This window comes from Boleophthalmus pectinirostris, unplaced genomic scaffold (assembly GCF_026225935.1).
Source record: "Boleophthalmus pectinirostris isolate CB_2022bp ecotype Guang Dong unplaced genomic scaffold, ASM2622593v1 HiC_scaffold_17, whole genome shotgun sequence".
Lineage (NCBI taxonomy): Eukaryota > Metazoa > Chordata > Actinopteri > Gobiiformes > Gobiidae > Boleophthalmus > Boleophthalmus pectinirostris.
In genome coordinates, this window is record NW_026571115.1 from 37,099,493 (window position 1) to 37,119,085 (window position 19,593).

General features: G+C 44.9%; 1 protein-coding gene across 1 annotated transcript in view; it reads right to left on the reverse strand.

Moving 5' to 3' along the window:
- Window positions 1-243: 243 nt before the first annotated feature.
- ppfia3 (PTPRF interacting protein alpha 3) overlaps window positions 244-19,593 on the reverse strand; it is an 87,288-nt gene continuing 67,938 nt past the window's right edge. Inside the window, 6 exon segments of the mRNA XM_055153116.1 lie at window positions 244-840; window positions 1,755-1,823; window positions 9,449-9,624; window positions 15,849-15,946; window positions 16,769-16,944; window positions 18,205-18,231. Of these exon segments, the coding sequence (XP_055009091.1) occupies window positions 244-840; window positions 1,755-1,823; window positions 9,449-9,624; window positions 15,849-15,946; window positions 16,769-16,944; window positions 18,205-18,231 (1,143 nt within the window).

Genomic DNA, 19,593 nt, shown 5'->3' on the forward strand with positions numbered 1-19,593 from the left:
AGACGAGCCTGAGGGCCGAGCCGGAGTCAGAGTGTGAGGACCTGAGGCTCAGCGTGAGGACCTGAGGCGCAGCGTGAGGACCTGAGGCTCAGTGAGGACCTGAGGCTCAGCGTGAGGACCTGAGGCGCAGCGTGAGGACCTGAGGCTCAGCGTGAGGACCTGAGGCTCAGCGTGAGGACCTGAAGCTCAGTGTGAGGACCTGAGTCAGTGTGTGAGACCTGAGGCGCAGCGTGAGGACCTGAGTCAGTGTATGAGGACTGAGGGTTCGAGGTTGTTCGGGTTCGAGGGTTCGGGGTTCGAGGTTCGAGGTTCGAGGTTCGTTCGGGGTTCGAGGTTCGGGGTTCGAGGTTCGGGGTTCGAGGTTCGGGTTCGAGGTTCGGGGTTCGGGGTTCGGGTTCGGGGTTCGAGGTTTGTTCGAGGTTCGGGGTTCGGGTTTCGAGGTTCGGGGTTCGGGTTGGGTTTCGGGTTCGAGGTTCGGGGTTCGAGGTTCAGGGTTCGAGGTTCGGGGTTTCGAGGTTCGGAGGTTCGGGGTTCGAGGGTTCGGGGTTCGTTCGAGGTTCGGGGTTCGGGTTCGGGTTCGGGGTTCGGGGTTCGAGGTTCGGGGTTCGAGGTTCGGGGTTCGAGGTTCGAGGGTTCGAGGGTTCGAGGTTTCGAGGTTCGGGAGTAGGTTTGACTTTCCTCAGGGTGACGGCGGGCGTGGTGGTGAGGGGCGTGGCCAGGGCGGACGCTCTGAAGTTCGCCGGCAGCGTCTCGGCCGAGTCGGACGTGACGCCGCGGAGATCCTTCTCCCTGAACATCTTCCTCCAGGACGGAGAGCGAGAGAAGGTCTTTGGCCCCGTCCTGAGAGAAGGAGGAGGGTTAGGGTCTGGACCAGGGACTGAACCAGGACTAAACCAGGACTAAACCAGGACTAAAGTAAAGATTAAACCAGGACTAAACCAGGATTAAACCAGGACTGAACCAGGACTAAACCAAGACTAAACCAGGACTAAACCAGGAGTAAAGTAAAGATTAAACCAGGACTAAACCAGGATTAAACCAGGACTGAACCAGAACTAAACCAGGACTAAACCAGGACTAAACCAGGACTAAACCAAGACGAAACCAGGACTAAACCAGGACTAAACCAGGACTGAACTAGAACTAAACCAGGAGTAAAGTAAAGATTAAACCAGGACTAAACCAGGACTAGACTAGGACCAAACCAAGGATTAAATCAGGGTTAAACCAAAGACTAAAACAGGACTAAAACCAGATAAACAAAGGTTAAATTAGGATTGAATCTGGTCTTTTGAGTAAACAGGACTAAATCAGGGTCTAGACTTGGTCTAAACCAGGTCTAAACCGGGACTAAACCATGACTAGACCAGGACTAATACAGGACTAGACCAGGACTAAACCAGGTCTAAACCAGGACTAAACCAGGACTAGACCAGGTCTAAACCAGGACTAGACCAGGTCTAAACCAGGACTTAAGTAAAGATTAAATCAGGACTAAACCAATAACTAAACCAGGACTAGACCAGAACTAAACCAGGACTAAACCAAGACTAAACCAGGTCTAAACTAGAACTAAACCAGGACTAAACTAGGACCAAACCAAGGATTAAATCAGGGTTAAACCAAAGACTAAAACAGGACTAAAACCAGATAAACAAAGGTTAAATTAGGATTGAAGCTGGTCTTTTGAGTAAACAGGACTAAACCAGGACTAAACCAGGTCTAAACCAGGTCTAAACCAGGTCTGTTGTTACCTCGTCAGGTCGTCGCTCTGTTCCCATGGAGATGAGAGAATTATACTCCTGCTCCAGAACCTGACGAGCCTGAGACGGAGAGAAGAAGAAGAAGAAGAGAGAGGGGAGAAGAGAGAAGAGAGAAGAAAGGGAGAGAAAAGAAAAGTCGGGGAGAGGGAGATGGGAAAAGAGAGAGAGTAGAGAGGAGGAGGGGGGGGGAAAGAAGAGGAAGGGAGAGAGGAGAGAGATAAAAGAGAAGAGAAGAGAGGGGAAGAGGGAGGGGAGAGAGGGAGATGAGAAAGAAGAGAGGAGGAGAGAGAGGAGAGAGAAGAGAGGGGAGAAAGAGAGGAGAGACAGAGGACAGAGGGAAAGAGAGAGAGAAAAGAGAGAGAGAAGAGAGGAGAGGAGAGAGAGAAGAGAGGAGAGAGAACAGAGAAGAGAAAGAAGAGAGGAGAGAGAAGAGAGAGAGAACAGAGAAGAGAGAGAAGAGAGGAGAGAGAAGAGAGAGAGAGAGAGAGAAGAGAGGAGAGGAGAGAGAAGAGAGAGAGAACAGAGAAGAGAGAGAGAAGAGAGATAAAAGAGAAGAGAAGAGGAGAGAGAGAGAAGAGAGGAGAGAAAAAAGAGGAGAAGAGAGAGAGGAGAGAGAAGAAAGGAAAGAGAAAAGAGGAGAAGAGAGGAGAGGAGAGGAGAGGAGAGAGAAGAGAGGAGAGGAGAGAGAAGAGTGAAGAGAAGAAGAGCGGGAGAGAGAAGAGAAAAGAAAAGAGAGGGGAAAGGGGGAAAAAAGAGAAGAGAGAAAGAGGGGGAGCGTGAGAGAAGAGAAGTGAAAAGAGAGAGAGAAGGGAGGAGAGGAGGGGGAGGGAGAGAAAAGAGAAGAGAGAGGGAAGGAGAGAGACAGAGAGAAAAGAGGAAGAGAGGGAGAGAAGAGGGGGAGAGAAAAGGGGGAGAGCAGAGAGAAAGAAAGAAAAGAAAGGATGAGAGGAAGAGGAGAGAGAGAGAGCACAAAGTTAAACCTGTTTTTTTTTGTGGCACAATAAACAGACGTGACACTCGTCTGTTGGACTGTGCAAAAATATCAAAATATCGTATCGTTTAAAGTGATGATTCAGTATCGATATATCGCCACGAGTATTTTTTGGTTTATTTTACTAAATTATTTTGTTACAGGAAACTCGTTTGACATTTTCACTGTTTTGAGGATTTAACAAAAAATTACTTTCACAAACATGATTTAGACTTTATTTTTATTGAGCCGTATCGAGTCGATTTGAAATATATCGTATCGAATCGAAAGCTCACTGTATCGAGGTGTGTATCGTATCGTTTCTTCCTCACTCGTCTTCGTCGGTCGTTGGTCAAGTGACGTTAAAACTGTGATGTTTTATTTATTTATTTATGACGCGTTTCTGTCGTTTGTTACTTTACTGTGTTTAAAATATGAAATATCACACGAATTTTTCAGAACTTTTAATTTACTCTGAAATAAATAAATGTGAAAATGCTGAACTTCTGCACCGTGTGTGGACTGAACCAGGACTAAACCAGGACTAAACCAGGACTAAACCAGGACTAAACCAGGATTGAACCAGGTCTAAACCAGAACTTAATCAGGACTAAACCTGGATTAAACCAGGACTAAATCAGTACTGAACCAGGACTAAACCAGGACTAGACCAAGGACTAAACCAAGGACTAAACCAAGGACTAAACCAGGACTAAATCAGGACTGAACCAGGACTAAACCAGGACTAAACCAGGTCTAAACCAGAACTAAACCAGGTTTAAACCTGAACTAAAACAGAACTGAACCCAGACTGAACCGAGGACTAAACCAGGACTAAACCAAGAGTGAACCAGGACTGAACCAGGTCTAAACCAGGTCTAAACCAGGTCTAAACCAGGTCTAAACCAGAACTAAACCAGAACTAAAACAGAACTGAATCAAGACTGAACCAGGTCTAAACCAGAACTAAAACAGAACTGAACCAGAGCTGAACCTGGACTGAACCAGGTCTAAAACAGGTCTAAAGTAGGACTAAACCAGGTCTAATCTTGGACTAGAACTTGGAACCTTTCGCTCGCGGTCACCTGACGGTCTACGCGGGCGCGTCTCTGGGCCCGTCCCGACATTCGGAACCATAACGACGGCGTTTCACCGCTGCTGATGTCGCCGTGATTTTAGCGAATTTGTCTGAAGAAAAACGAAAAACCCACCACTTCAATCCAGGTTAAAAAATCTTTGTGACGCGCGATACTCACATTTGTACAGTCAAATATTACATTCGTCAGTAATCTGTTACTTTTATAACTCGTTCTCCAAACACGGGTCGTTGGTGCGAGTCGTGAACGGTCGTGCGTGTTTGAGGTTTCAGGTTGGTGCGACTCGTTTGTGGAGCTGCGTCGGGTTCAGGTCGGTTCAGGTCTGTGGATGTTTGTGGGTCTGTGTTTACGTCGCAGCTGTCGCCGTCGTCGTCCCCGAGGCCGTGACGCCGGCCCCGGGCGCCGCTCCGTCAACAGCTCGCTGAAACTTTAATGAGCTTTGACTTAAAGAATAAAACAGAAGAGGCGAGGAGCAGATCTGAGCCGTTAAACGAGTTCCTCTCAGATCATGTCACCGCCACAAAAAAAAAAACAAAAAAAAACAAAAAAAAAAAAAAAAACGATCACAGCGAAACAAACACATGCACTTTAAATTACTTTTCTGGGTTTTTTTTTCTCAGGTTTTCAGACGATCTTAAATCTTTTTTTGTCAGTGTTTGTGAATGTGTGCGCTGTGTCGCCATGGAAACCGCTGAACATTGCGCCACAGAGGTACATGTAGAACAGGGTTTGGTATTCGGGGTGTAACGGTACAAAAATCGCGGCTCGGTACGTTCCTCGGGTTTGAGGTCATTTGTGTTTTTATTAAACCAACAATTTGTTTCAACATTACACAAACGGGAAAATCTAATAAATGCTGCTTGAAATCACTAATAAGTTCAATAAAATATTCTCAAATAAGCAACAAAAGTATGAAATATTATTTTAAAAATGAATTCCATGTAAACAGTAAACAAAACTTCAAAATGGGTCCAGTCAAGTGTTAACGGAGGAAAACATTCAAATGTCTCTTATTCAGAAACTAGAGGAACTATTGAAATAAGTAAAGTATCAGAATGTAGGAAAGAGTTACACTCCAACAGGGTCAAGTTAAACCTGTGAGATTCTTTCAAGTTGTTGAGAAAAAAATTGAAAAACTCATGTCGGTAACGGAGGGAATGAAATATGCAGCACTTTTTGGTCAATAAATCCAAACAGTGATAACTCTTGGTTCTCACTTCCATATCCTTAACAAACTGGTTTGAATATTTGCTTCATATAGTTTTCTACCATATGGTACAAGATTAGGTTGAAAAACCTCTGACTTTTTGACTCATGAGATTTTTTATTAAGAAAGTTCATGGTAACGGAGGGAAAAGTAACGGAGGGAAAATTGTACAAACAAGTAGAAGGAGCAGGATTTTACATCATTTGTCGCTTTTTCCTCTGAATATTTTAATATTACTTCAAAATGAAAGGAAACTATTTCTATAAAATATGTCAGTCCTTCCAAGAACATTTTTATCATTTTAAATACTTTTTTTTTTTTTTAAATCATGTCCCTTCATCAACAGTTCAAAGATGGAATAACACAAGATATGATGAAATACAAACATTTATTTACATGATTTTTGGTGTCTTTGAAATTTGGGAAATAATTTTTGTTCCATGTTTCATTCATGGTCTGTTTAAAACATATGGAACTTTAGAACCAAAAATGGTACAGAAAAAAGGTCAACAGTTTCATAAACTAGAGTACATATGTATCTGTTCAATACTGTTTTATATCAGATGAATTAACTTGAATTTTGGGCCTTGTTGTTTACTTCTGCTTGACCGGGACCAGAAGTAAAGTGCAGCACTAACAGTTCCAGCATGAACTTTTACTCAATCTTCTGATTTTTGGCCAGAAAAAAAAACAACTTGTCCACATTGTCTGCAGTAAAAACAGATCTGCTGCAGGAACAACGTCCCCAGCGGCTGAAAATACACTTCTGCCTCGGACAGAGGTCGGGGTATGAGGGGCGGGGGATTCTGTGCCAGAGAAAGGCGAGAGTGTGGACTGCGGCGTGGTGACTGTAGTTTTACAGGATTCTCGTGGTTCGGAGGGACGTAGTCAGGTCGGGGGCAGTTGTCCTGAAGGCGTCGCTCTAACTATAAAGCGCTGCTGGAAACACTGAACCAATCACGGACGAGTTCCTTGTGAATATTAAAGAGCCGAGTCTCTGTGTAGCTGCACATGTAGTGACCACAAACTCACGCGTGCACAACCCTGCAACCAAACGTCCTGAACTCAAACAGTTCAGCACAAACATGAACCGTTACACGCCTCATGGGGATCATTAAAAAGTTGCTGATATGATACAGATCTTTTGATTCAATACGATTCAATACGATATATTTCAAATCGACTTCTACGATTCAATAAAACTAAAGTCTAAATCATGTTTGTGATATTAAAAGTCTTAAATCACTTCTTGTGCAAAGTTCATATAAAACACAAACATTTTAATCCTCAAAATGTCAAATATGTCCCGTAAACGAGTTTCCTTCCTCTAACCCAGGGCTGATCACACTTTTTCAGCATGTGATCTACTTACAAAATGACCAAGTCATAAAGATCGACCTAATACAAAACCAAACAAACTGCACTGAAACACTCTGTGCCTCTTTTTTGGACCCTCCCCCACAGTTTGAGAACCTCTTCTTTAAGAGAACTTCCTCTGACACTTTACACAAAACTGTGAAAAAAGTGAAGGAAGATTTTTAAACCTGTTTTTTAAAGTTCCAAACTGGAGTTTCATTCTTTTGTGGTTTTGCAGTGATATTTACCAGCCTCTGCACGTTTACCAAACCAAACGCACATTGTGACAAACACAGATGCATTTGTCACTTTTGTTAGACAAACTTCAGTCAAATGTGGCAGTAGGTCTGTTCTGTAGATCCGCTCTATGCTGTAGACCTGCTTTGTGCCAACACTGGAACACAAATTTAGACTGGTTTTTGCTTCACGTTTGGTCTTGCTCTTCTAATCAGCCGCACTGTGGGAGGGGCTTGTGTTGGCTGTACGCAGGAAGGAGCGAGAGCGTGAAAAGGCGAGGGGCGGCGTGCTGACGTGAGGCAGATGGACAGGTAGGATGTTTAGGAAGTTGAACCTGCCCTGTGATGCACGCTGGTACACGAGGGCACACGCTGTCGCAGACGAGCCGTGCATAGGGAGCGTGTGTGTTTGTGATGCGCCGTAGAGTCTCCGCGGGTTTCAAATGAGCGCACAGGCTGCACTGAGACGCCCCACACGCTCCTGCACCCGCTACAAGTTTATTACCAACAGCAGCGGCCGGAATGAAATATGATCACACTTGTTGAGTGTCAGACCTCGAGTGAGAGACAAGACCGAGTCCAAACGCGAGTCCGAGACGAGACACGGCGATCTACCCACACGACCTTGGAGATCGACTGGTAGATCGTGATCAACGTATTGAGCAATCCCGCTCTAAAACAACAAAACTGTAACAAAATAATGTAGTAAAATAAACCAAAAAATACTCTGGGTGATGTATCGATACAGCAGCCCACGATATCGATCCTGTATCATCACATTAAACGAGACGATCTATAAGGATATTTCAGTGTTTTTGCACAGTCCTCGTGTGACGTCACTTCAGTATCATCAGTATTTCCCTCTGAAATGAAGACGTCGGTGTGTGGAAGGTGAAAGTGCGCTCTCCTCCTGCCCCTCTGTGTCTGATCAGAGGTTGTGATTTTCCGCATGTGGCTCCGGTCAGAGGAGACGCTTTGATCGGGTCAGAGGTCAGAGGTCAGAGGTCAGGAGGAGGTCGGAGCTGTAAAATGAGGTCACTGTTTTCCTTTAGTTCTGGCGTGTGCGGAATGAGTCGTTTACACATTTAGCCCCACGACTCCATAACACGGACACTGGTCATGATGATGTTGTTTACGGCGGCGTCAGCTCCCACTGGTCTTTCTAAAGCAGGAGTCTGCAAACCGTTTCTTTAACTAAATTGTAATAATAATAACTAATAATTATGATTTAAAATGTGTAAATAAAAACATAATGATCCACGAGTGTCGTACATTTGAACTATAATAGACTCATTTGTTTTTCAAAATAAAACCAAAAATATGAAAAAAAAATAAATAAAATGTTTTCTTCATTATTTGTCTCCAAAACCAACATGAAAAAAAACAATAACAATTAGTTTTTTAGTTTTCAATTATGGGTTTAATGAATAATGGAAAAAGTAACAGATAACGGCCGTTTCCCGTTTCCGTGACTTAAACTGCAACGCCGGACTGAACCAGGACTAAACAGGGACTGAACCAGGTCTAACACAGGACTAATCTTGGACTTGAGAGAGAGAGAACCTCGAGCCAGTGGAGCAGGGTGTTTGAAAGTGTGATTGGGCGACAGTTGGGCTTCACCCTGTGGGACGTGGAGCTCTGCACCGGTTCTTTCACCTGCGGTCACCCAACGGTTTACACAGGCGCACCTCCAGACCCATCCCGACACTCAGTCCTGTTTCAGTTCTGGTTTAGTCCTGTTTTAAGTCCTGTTTTAGTCCTGGTTCAGTCCTGCTTTAGTCCAGCATCGCAGTTTAAGTCACGTAAACGGGAAATGGACGTTATCTGTTTTCCATTTTTCATTTAAACACAAAATCGCAAACTGTTACTCGTTATCTGTTTTTTCATTTTGGTTTTTGAGACAAATAATGAAGAACATTTTTGTTTTTTTCATTTTCTTATTTTTGGTTTTATTTTGAAAAACAAATGAATGAAATGAATGAATGATACACGGATTAAACACAAATGTGATCTTCAACTCTGAGTGCAGCTCCTGAATTTACCTGTGTGTTGTGTTAGTGTTGTTACCTGTGTGTTCTGGTCGTGTTGTTACGTGTGTGTTGTGGTTGTATTGTGTGTTGTGTTAGTGTTGTTACCTGTGTGTTGTATTAGTGTTGTTACCTGTGTGTTCTGGTTGTGTTGTTACGTGTGTGTTTGTGGTTGTGTTACCTGTGTGTTCTGGTTGTGTTAGTGTTGTTACCTGTGTGTTCTGGTTGTGTTAGTGTGTTACCTGTGTGTTGTTGTGTTGTGTGTTACCTGTTGTTCTGTTGTGTTGTGTGTTACCTGTGTGTTGTGGTTGTGTTACCTGTGTGTTGTGTTGTTACGTGTGTGTTGTGGTTGTGTTACCTGTGTGTTCTGGTCGTGTTGTGTGTTGTGGTTGTGTTACCTGTGTGTTGTGGTTGTGTTGTGTGTTGTGGTTGTGTTAGTGTTGTTACGTGTGTGTTGAGGTTGTGTTGTGTGTTGTGGTTGTGTTGTTACATGTGTGTTGAGGTTGTGTTACATGTGTGTTGTGGTTGTGTTGTTACGTGTGTGTTGTGGTTGTGTTGTTACGTGTGTGTTGTGGTTGTGTTGTTACGTGTGTGTTGTGGTTGTGTTGTTACGTGTGTGTTGTGGTTGTGTTGTTACGTGTGTGTGTGTGTGTGTTACGTGTGTTGTGTTGTGTGTTGTGGTTGTGTTACCTGTGTGTTGTGGTTGTGTTACCTGTGTGTTCTGGTTGTGTTGTGTGTTGTGGTTGTGTTACCTGTGTGTTCTGGTTGTGTTGTGTGTTGTGGTTGTGTTACCTGTGTGTTCTGGTTGGGGATCTGCAGCAGCAGGGCCAGGTCGGTGTAGTCAAACGTGTCGTCCAGAGCGAGCAGAGCCCCATGGACGCCGCTCTCTCGGAGGTTGTCGGCGTATTCCTTCAACCCGATGGACGTGACCCACAGCATCACGCGCTCGTTCGACCAAACCATCACATCTGAGGACACAAAACATCACATCTGAGGACCAAAACATCACATCTGAGGACACAAAACATCACATCTGAGGACACAAAACATCACATCTGAGGACCAAAACATCACATCTGAGGACCAAAACATCACATCTGAGGACCAAAACATCACATCTGAGGACCAAAACATCACATCTGAGGACCAAAACATCACATCTGAGGACCAATACATCACATCTGAGGACACAAAACATCACATCTGAGGACACAACACATCACATCTGAGGATCAAAACGTCACATTTGAGGACACAAAACGTCACATCTGAGGACACAAAACATCACATCTGAGGACAGAAAACGTCACATCTGAAGACCAAAGCATCACATCTGAGGACACAAAAAAATCACATCTGAGGACCAAAACATCACATCTGAGGACCAAAACATCACATCTGAGGACCAATACATCACATCTGAGGACCAAAACATCACATCTGAGGACACAACACATCACATCTGAGGATCAAAACGTCACATTTGAGGACACAAAACGTCACATCTGAGGACACAAAACATCACATCTGAGGACAGAAAACGTCACATCTGAGGACACAAAACATCACATCTGAGGACTCAAAACGTCACATCTGAGGACACAAAACATCACATCTGAGGACAGAAAACGTCACATCTGAAGACCAAAGCATCACATCTGAGGACACAAAAAAATCACACCTGAGGACCAAAACATCACATATGAGGACACAACAAAACATCACATCTGAAAACCAAAACATCACATCTGAAAACACAAAACATCACATCTGAGGACCAAAACATCACATCTGACCGTTGTGAAAAAGCTCTAATGTTTGATAATTACTCTGCAGCTGCTGTGTTTTGGCTGCGCTCCCGGACGTGATCTGAAGGGGGGGCCGTAAATCTGAACCTCCGATATCGCAGAAATGCACCAGGATTACGCAAACGCTCGTCAGGCGCGTATCCGCTTATTTTTACTGGAATGCTACGCTAACATTTATCAAGATTATCAAAACGATCCAAAGCTACGGCTAAAGCGTGAGTCTGGAGACGTGACGGGAGAGTCTCAGGCCTAGAATGATCCGCAGTGTGGCATTAAATGTGTGCATCTCCGTGGAAACAAGCAGAGCGTAAATCCAGTGGTATCCGGGTAAATCAGTGAAGGATCGAAGTTTGAGATTGACAGTCGTCTGAGCCAATCATATTTCATTAAGTTAATCCTGGTTTAGACCTGGTTTAGTCCTGGTTTAGTCCTGGATTAGTCCTGGTTTAGTCCTGGTTCAGTCCTGGTTTGATCTTGGTTCAGTACTGGTTTAATCCTGGTTTAGTCCTGTTTTAGTCCTGTTTTAGACCTGTTTTTGTCTTGATTTAGTCCTGGTTCAGTCCTGGTCCAATCCTGGTTTAGACCTGGTTCGGTCCTGGTTTAGTCCTGGTTCAATCCTGGTTTAGTAATGGTTCGGTCCTGGTCCAATCCTGGTTTAGACCTGGTTCGGTCCTGGTTTCGGTCCTGGTTTAGTCCTGGTTTAGTCCTGGTTCAGTCCTGGTTCAGTCTTGGTTCAGTCCTGGTTTAGTCCTGGTTCAGTCCTGGTTTAGTCCTAGTGTAGTCCTGGTTAGTCCTGGTTTAGTTCCTGGTTAGTTCCTGGTTTAGTCCTGGTTTAGTCCTGGTTCAGTCCTGGTTTAGTCCTGGTTTAGTCCTGGTTCAGTCCTGGTTCAGTCCTGGTTTAGTCTTGGTTTAGTCCTGGTTTAGTCCTGGTTCAGTTCAGTCTGGTCTCATTTTAAATCACATAAAACGGCCGTTATTTGTTTTTTTCATTTTGGTTTTGGAGACAAATAATGAAGAAAATAATTGTTGTTGTTTTTCTTTTCTTATTTTTGGTTTTATTTTGAAAAACAAATTTAGAGTTTAGAGTTCAATGTCATACTGCGGAACATTCCAGAGAAACAAACCAGATCTAGAATACTCATGTTTAAGTACATTCTGGTGCAGTTAGAGTTTTAGCCTGATTTAACCTGCTCCACTCACGCGCCTCCAGGTTATCGGAGACTTTTTTTTAATGTTTTCTCCAATTTTCTTCTTCAGCCGACGCCGGAAATCCCCTTTTCAAAACGAGAACTGAAAATTCCCCAGATTCCGCTCTATTCAGGAGGTTAATTGTCTTAATTACACAGAAGGAGGATTTGTAACGAACAAATGAAGGAATAATAATTACACAGGCGAAGCTCCGCCCACCCGCCCACCTCGGCCTCACAACGACAAGAATTAGCCCCGAGAGATTTTAGAGGCTCAAAAAAAAAACAAAAAAAAAACAAAAAACTGAACCTGCAGACGACTCGAACGAGCACGAACTGAACACGACCACAGGCGGCTTCAGACAGTTAAAGCTCCACTGCGGGACATTTCCTCACGTTAAAACAGAGTTAAAGTCCCACTGTGGAACATTTCCTCATGTTAGAACAGTTAAATCTCCACTGCGGAACAACACAGTTAAAGCTTCATTTCTCACATTAAAGCTCCACTGCGGGACATTTCCTCATGTTAGAACAGTTAAAGCTCCACTGCGGGACATTTCCTCACATTAAAGCTCCACTGCGGACATTTTCCTCATGTTAGAACAGTTAAATCTCCACTGCGGGACATTTCCTCACATTAAAGCCCCACTGCGGGACAATTTCTCACGTTAGAACAAGATTAAAGCTTCACTGCGGAACATTTCTTCACTTTAGAACACAGTTAAAGCCCCACTGCGGGACATTTCCTCATGTTAGAACACAGTTAAAGCTCCACTGCGGGACATTTCCTCATGTTAGAACAGTTAAAGCTCCACTGCGGGACATTTCCTCATGTTAGAACACAGTTAAAGCTCCACTACGGGACATTTCCTCACGTTAAAACAGAGTTAAAGTCCCACTGTGGAACATTTCCTCATGCTAGAACAGTTAAATCTCCACTGCGGGACATTTCCTCACATTAAAGCTCCACTGCGGGACAATTTCTCACGTTAGAACAAGATTAAAGCTTCACTGCGGAACATTTCTCTCACTTTAGAACACAGTTAAAGCTCCACTATGGAACATTTCCTCACATAAAGATTCACTACGAAACATTTCCTCACATTAGAACAGGATTAAAGCTCCACTGTGGAACATTTGCACATGTTAGAACAGAGTTAAAGCTTCACTGCGGGACATTTCCTCACATTAAAGCCCCACTGCGGAACAATTTCTCACTTTAGAACAAGATTAAAGCTTCACTGCGGAACATTTTCTCACATTAGAACAGGTTTAAAGCTTCACTAGGAAACATTTCTTCACTTTAGAACAGAGATAAAGCCCCACTGCGGGACATTTCCTCACATTAAAGCCCTACTGTGGAACATGTCCTCACTTTAGATCAGGTTTAAAGCTTCACTACGAAACATTTATTCACTTTAGAACAGTTAAAGCTCCACTGCGGAACATTTTCTCACGTTAGAAAAGGTTTAAAGCTCCACTATAGAACATTTCTTCACGTTAGAACAGTTAAAGCTCCACTATGGAACATTTCCTCACATAAAGATTCACTACGAAACATTTCCTCACGTTAGAACAGTTAAAGCTCCACTGCGGGACATTTCCTCACATTAGAACAGGATTAAAGCTCCACTGTGGAACATTTTCTCACGTTAGTACAGGTTTAAAGCTTCACTATGAAACATTTCTTCACTTAGGACAGAGTTAAAGCCCCACTGCGGGACATTTCCTCATGTTAGAACAGTTAAAGCCCCACTGCGGGACATTTCCTCATGTTAGAACAGTTAAAGCCCCACTGCGGGACATTTCCTCACATTAAAGTCCAACTGTGGAAGATTTCTTCACTTTAGAACAGGTTTAAAGCTCTACTACGAAACATTTCCTCACGTTAGAACAGGATTAAAGCCCCACTGTGAGACATTTCCTTACATTAGAACAGAGTTAAAGCCCCACTACAAAACATTTCCTCATGTTAAAGCCCCACTGAGGAACATTTCATCACATTAGAACAGTTAAAGCCCCACTGCGGGACATTTCCTCACGTTAGAACAGTTAAAGCCCCACTATGGAACATTTCCTCACATAAAGCTTCACTACGAAACATTTCCTCACGTTAGAACAGTTAAAGCTCCACTGAGGGACATTTCATCACATTAGCACAGAGTTAAAGCCCCACTACGAAACATTTCCTCATGTTAAAGCTCCACTGCGGGACATTTCCACACATTTGAACAGGATTAAAGCTCCATTTAGGGACATTTCATCACATTAGAACACAGTTAAAGCCACACTGTGGAACAATTTCTCAGGTTAGAACAGGATTAATGCCTCACTACGGGACATTTCCTCAGATTAGAACAGTTAAAGCTCCACTGCGGGACATTTCCTCACATTAGAACAGGTTTACAGAGAGTAAAAGCAGATTACAGGTGTTGTTTGGGAGTCTGTCTTATCTCTACGGGAGATTCACTGTTTTTGTAGAAGAAATCTCCAAACTTCTCCACAAATATTCCTCCTTCTCATTATTTGTTTGGGATCAGCTCCACAAACTTGTCACATTAATCTTACGTCTTAAAGTTCTTTCGTTGAATAATGAATAATCAGCTCATGGAACGATTGTGAAACCGTTTGACTTTAGTTTATTTACACTGGCAGAGACGACGGCACTTTGCACAGCTGTCAGTCAAATCTGATACTAACGCCGAGGTCACGACGACGACGACGAGCTCAACAACCACAGTTAAAAAGAGAGAGTCTGCGGTGTTTCCGTACAAAGTCAAGTGGAGTTTGTTGGAGCCAAAGCGATGTGTCATGTCCAGAGACACACACACACACAGTTCAAGTCTTCACAAAACACAGACCAGAGCAGTGTTTACAGAGAGGACTCCTCCTGACAGAGACGGGACAGCTCTGCGTTATTACACTCAAATTCACAGTTATATTTATTTATGTAAAACCCTTTAATTAACAACAAGGTTTTTCAGGCCTTGGTTTTATTATTATTTTGTATTTGAGTTTTGCTCAACCTACAGTCACAAGATGGCCGCCACGATCACCACGGCAACAGAATCCATGATCTCCCCAGTGTTACTAGTACTGTTATTATTATGATCTATTGGTTCCTGGTATGATGACGGTAGTTTTTTTTGGTTGCTATGATGGTGGCTGTCGGTGGTTGTTATGGTTGTTATGGTGGTCGTCATGGTGGTTGTTATGGTGGTTGCTATGGTGGTTGTTATGGTTGTTATGGTTGTTATGGTGGTTGCTATAGTGGTTGTTATGGTGGTTGTCATGGTGGTTGTTGTTAATGTGGTCGTTATGGTGGTTGCTGTGATGGTTGCTATGGTGGTTGCTATGATGGTTGTTATGGTGGTTGTTATGGTGGTTGTCATGGTGGTTGTCATGGTGGTTTTATGGTGGTTGTTATAGTGGTTGCTATATATGTTGTAGTTGGTTGCATGGTGGTTGCTATGGTAGTTGTTGTTATGGTGGTTGTCATGGTGTTGTTTGGTTGCTATGGTGGTGGCTATGGTGGTTGTTATGGTAGTTGTTATGGTGGTTGTCATGGTGGTTGTCATGGTGGTTGTTATGGTGGTTGCTATGGTGGTTGCTATGGTAGTTGTCATGGTGGTTGTTGTTTTGGTTGCTATGGTGGTTGCTATGGTGGTTGTTATGGTGGTTGTTATGGTGGTTGTTTGGTGGTTGTTTGGTGGTTGTCATGGATGGTGGTTGTCATGGTGGTTGTTGTTATGGTGGTTGTCATGGTGGTTGTTGTTATGGTTGCTATGGTGGTTGTTGTTATGGTTGCTATGGTGGTTGTTATGGTGGTTGTTATGGTGGTTGTTTGGTGTTGTTGTTTCATGGTGGTTGTTGTTATGGTGGTTGTCATGGTGGTTGTTGTTATGGTTGCTATGGTGGTTGCTATGATGGTTGTTATGGTGTGTTGTTATGGTGGTTGTTATGGTGGTTGTTATGGTGGTTGCTATAGTGGTTGCTATGGTGGTTGCTATGGTAGTTGTTGTTATGGTGGTTGTCATGGTTGGTTGCTATGATGGTTGTTATAGTGTTATGGTGGTTGTTGTCATGGTGGTTGCTATGGTGGTCGTTATGGCGGTTGCTATGGTGGTTGTCGTGGTGTCTGTTGTCATGGTGGTTGTCATGGTGGGGGTTATAATGGCGGTTGCCGTGGTTACTCACCGTTGTTGACGGTGGCGCTCTCCTCCCTCCTCCGCTCCAGCTCTTTCCTGTCGTAGTTCAGGCGCTTCAGGCACATGATGCCGTAATGCATGCTGACCCTGCAGAGGTCAGAGGTCACACGGAGGTCACACAGGGGTCACACACACACACACACACACACACACACACACACACACACACACACACACACACACACACACACACACACACACACACACACACACACACACACACACACACACACACACACACACACACACACACACACCTGAGCAAAAAGCAAGTGTTCAGGAAACTGCTTCTTTCAGGTCTAAGTCTGGGCTAAACCAGGACTAAACCAGGACTAAACCAGGACTAAACCAGGTCTAAACCAGGTCTATACCCGGAATAAACCAAGTCTAAACCAGAACTAAACCAGGACTAAACCAAGTCTAAACCAGGACTAAACCAGGTCTAAACCAGGTCTAAACCAAGTCTAAACCAGAACTAAACCAGGACTAAACCAAGTCTAAACCAGAACTAAACCAGGACTAAACCAGGTCTAAACCAGGACTAAACCAGGTCTAAACCAGGACTAAACCAGGTCTAAACCAGGACTAAACCAGGTCTAAACCAGGTCTAAACCAGGACTAAACCAGGTCTAAACCAGGTCTAAACCAGGTCTAAACCAAGTCTAAACCAGAACTAAACCAGGACTAAACCAGGTCTAAAAACCAGTCTAAACCAGGGTCTAAACCAGGACTAAACCAGAGTCTAAACCAGGTCTAAACCAGGACTAAACCAAGTCTAAACCAGGTCTAAACCAGGACTAAACCAAACCAGACTAAACCAAGTCTAAACCAGGGTCTAAACCAGGACTAAACCAAGTCTAAACCAGGTCTAAACCAGGTCTAAACCAGGACTAAACCAGGTCTACACACCTGTGGAAGCTGTCGACCATCTTGAGTTGTCCCCTCAGCTCCTTCTTGGTCAGATGGTCCAACATTCGGGCGTCGACCAGAGACTCCATGAAGTAGGACCTGTACTGAGGCAGGCCCAGACTCGGGAGCCACTCGTTCCCCACCCACTCGTGATTCATGTCCCCGTACGCCAGGATCTACAGAGGAGACCACCAGGAACCAGAGGAGACCACCAGGAACCAGAGGAGACCACCAGGAACCAGAGGAGAGGAACCAGAGGAGGCACCAGGAACCAGAGGAGACCACCAGGAACCAGAGGAGACCAGAGGAACCAGAGGAACCAGAGGAGACCACCAGGAACCAGAGGAACCAGAGGAGACCACCAGGAACCAGAGGAGACCACGAGGAACCGAGGAACCAGAGGAGACCACCAGGAACCAGAGGAGACCACCAGGAACCAGAGGACCACCAGGAACCAGAGGAGACCACCAGGAACCAGAGGAGACCACCAGGAACCAGAGGAGACCACCAGGAACCAGAGGAGAGAACCAGGAACCAGAGGAGACCACGAGGAACCAGAGGAGACCACCGAGGAACCAGAGGAGACCACCGAGGAACCAGAGGAGACCACCAGGAACCAGAGGAGACCACCAGGAACCAGAGGAGACCACCAGGAACCAGAGGAGACCACCGAGGAACCAGAGGAGACCACCAGGAACCAGAGGAGACCACCAGGAACCAGAGGAGACCACCAGGAACCAGAGGAACCAGAGAGAGACCACCAGAGGAACCAGAGGAGACCACCGAGGAACCACCAGAGGAACCAGAGGAGACCACCGAGGAACCAGAGGAGACCAGGAACCAGAGGAACCAGAGGAGACCACCACCAGAGGAACCAGAGGAACCACGAGGAACCAGAGGAACCACGAGGAACCAGAGGAAGACCACGAGGAACCAGAGGAGACCACCAGGAACCAGAGAACCAAGGAACCAGAGGAGACCACGAGGAACCAGAGAAGACCACGAGGAACCAGAGGAGACCACGAGGAACCAGAGGAGACCACCAGGAACCAGAGGAGAACACAAGGAACCAGAGAAGAAAGAACAGAGCAGACCACCAGGAACCAGAGGAGACCATGAGGAACCAGAGGAGACCACCAGGAACCAGAGAAGACCACGAGGAACCAGAGGAGACCACGAGGAACCAGAGGAGACCACGAGGAACCAGAGGAGGCCACGAGGAACCAGAGAGGAAGAGGAGAAACCACAGAGGAGACCAGAGGAGACCAGGAGGAACCACAGAGGAGAAGATGGAACAGAGGAGAAAAATGAGAAGATAGAAGAGAGGAGGTCACCAGGTGGAACAGAGCGTCGCTGGGCAGAGTCTGGATGCGGCCGCTGTCCTTCGGCTGCAGCCAGAACCTCCGAAAGTTTAAAAAGAAAAGTCTGAGTCTCACCTGGTCCCAGCTGAACTCCTTAAGCTCCTGCAGAGAGAAGAAGAAGAAGAGGAGGAGGAAGAGGAGGAGGAGGAAGAAGAGGAGGAAGAAGAAGAGGAGGAAGAAGAGAAAAAGGAGGAAGAGGACGGGGAAGAAGAAGAAGAAGAAGAAGAAGAGGAGGAAGAGGAGGAGGAGAAAATGGAGGAGGAGGAGGTGAGGAGCAGAGTGTGAGGGACACAGGAGTTAGTGACGGGATTTTAGTTTGAAACAACAACAAGAGCTGCACCAGAACTAAACCAGGACTAAACCAGGACTACACCAGGCAGGACTAAAAAGGTCTAAACCAGGACTAAACCAGGTAAACCAGGTCTAAACCAGGACTAACCAGGACTAAACCAGGACTAAACCAGACTAAACCAGGACTAAACAGGTCTAAACCAGGACTAAACCAGACTAAACCAGGTCTAAACAGGACTAAACCAGGACTAAACCAGGACTAAAACCAGGACTAAACCAGGTACCAGGAACCAGGCTAACCAGGACTAAACCAGGACTAAACCAGGACTAAACCAGGACTAAACCAGGACTAAACCAGGACTAAACTAAACCAGGACTAAACAGGACTAAACCAGGACTAAACCAGGTAACCAGGACTCTAAACCAGGACTAAACCAGGACTAAACCAGGACACCAGGACTAAACCAGGACTAAACCAGGACTAAACCAGGCTAAACCAGGTCTAAACCAGGACTAAACCAGGACTAAACCAGGACTAAACCAGGTCTAAACCAGGACTAAACCAGGACTTAACCAGGTCTAAACCAGGTCTAAACCAGGACTAAACCAGGACTAAACCAGGACTAAACCAGACTAACCAGACTAAACCAGGACTAAACCAGGACTAAACCAGGTCTAAACCAGGTCTAAACCAGGACTAAACCAGGTCTAAACCAGGACTACACCAGGACTACACCAGGACTAAACCAGGACTAAACCAGGTCTAAACCAGGTCTAAACCAGGACTACACCAGGACTACACCAGGACTAAACCAGGACTAAACCAGGTCTAAACCAGGTCTAAACCAGGTCTAAACCAGAACTAAACCAGGACTAAACCAGGTCTAAACCAGGTCTAAACCAGGTCTAAACCAGGACTAAACCAGGTCTAAACCAGGTCTAAACCAGGACTAAACAAGGACTAAACAAGGACTAAACCAGGACTAAGCCAGGACTAAACCAGGTCTAAACCAGGACTACACCAGGACTAAACCAGGTCTAAACCAGGACTACACCAGGACTAAACAAGGACTAAACCAGGACTAAACCAGGACTAAACCAAAACTAAACCAAGACTAAACCAGGACTAAACCAGGACTAAACCAAAACTAAACCAAGACTAAACCAGGACTA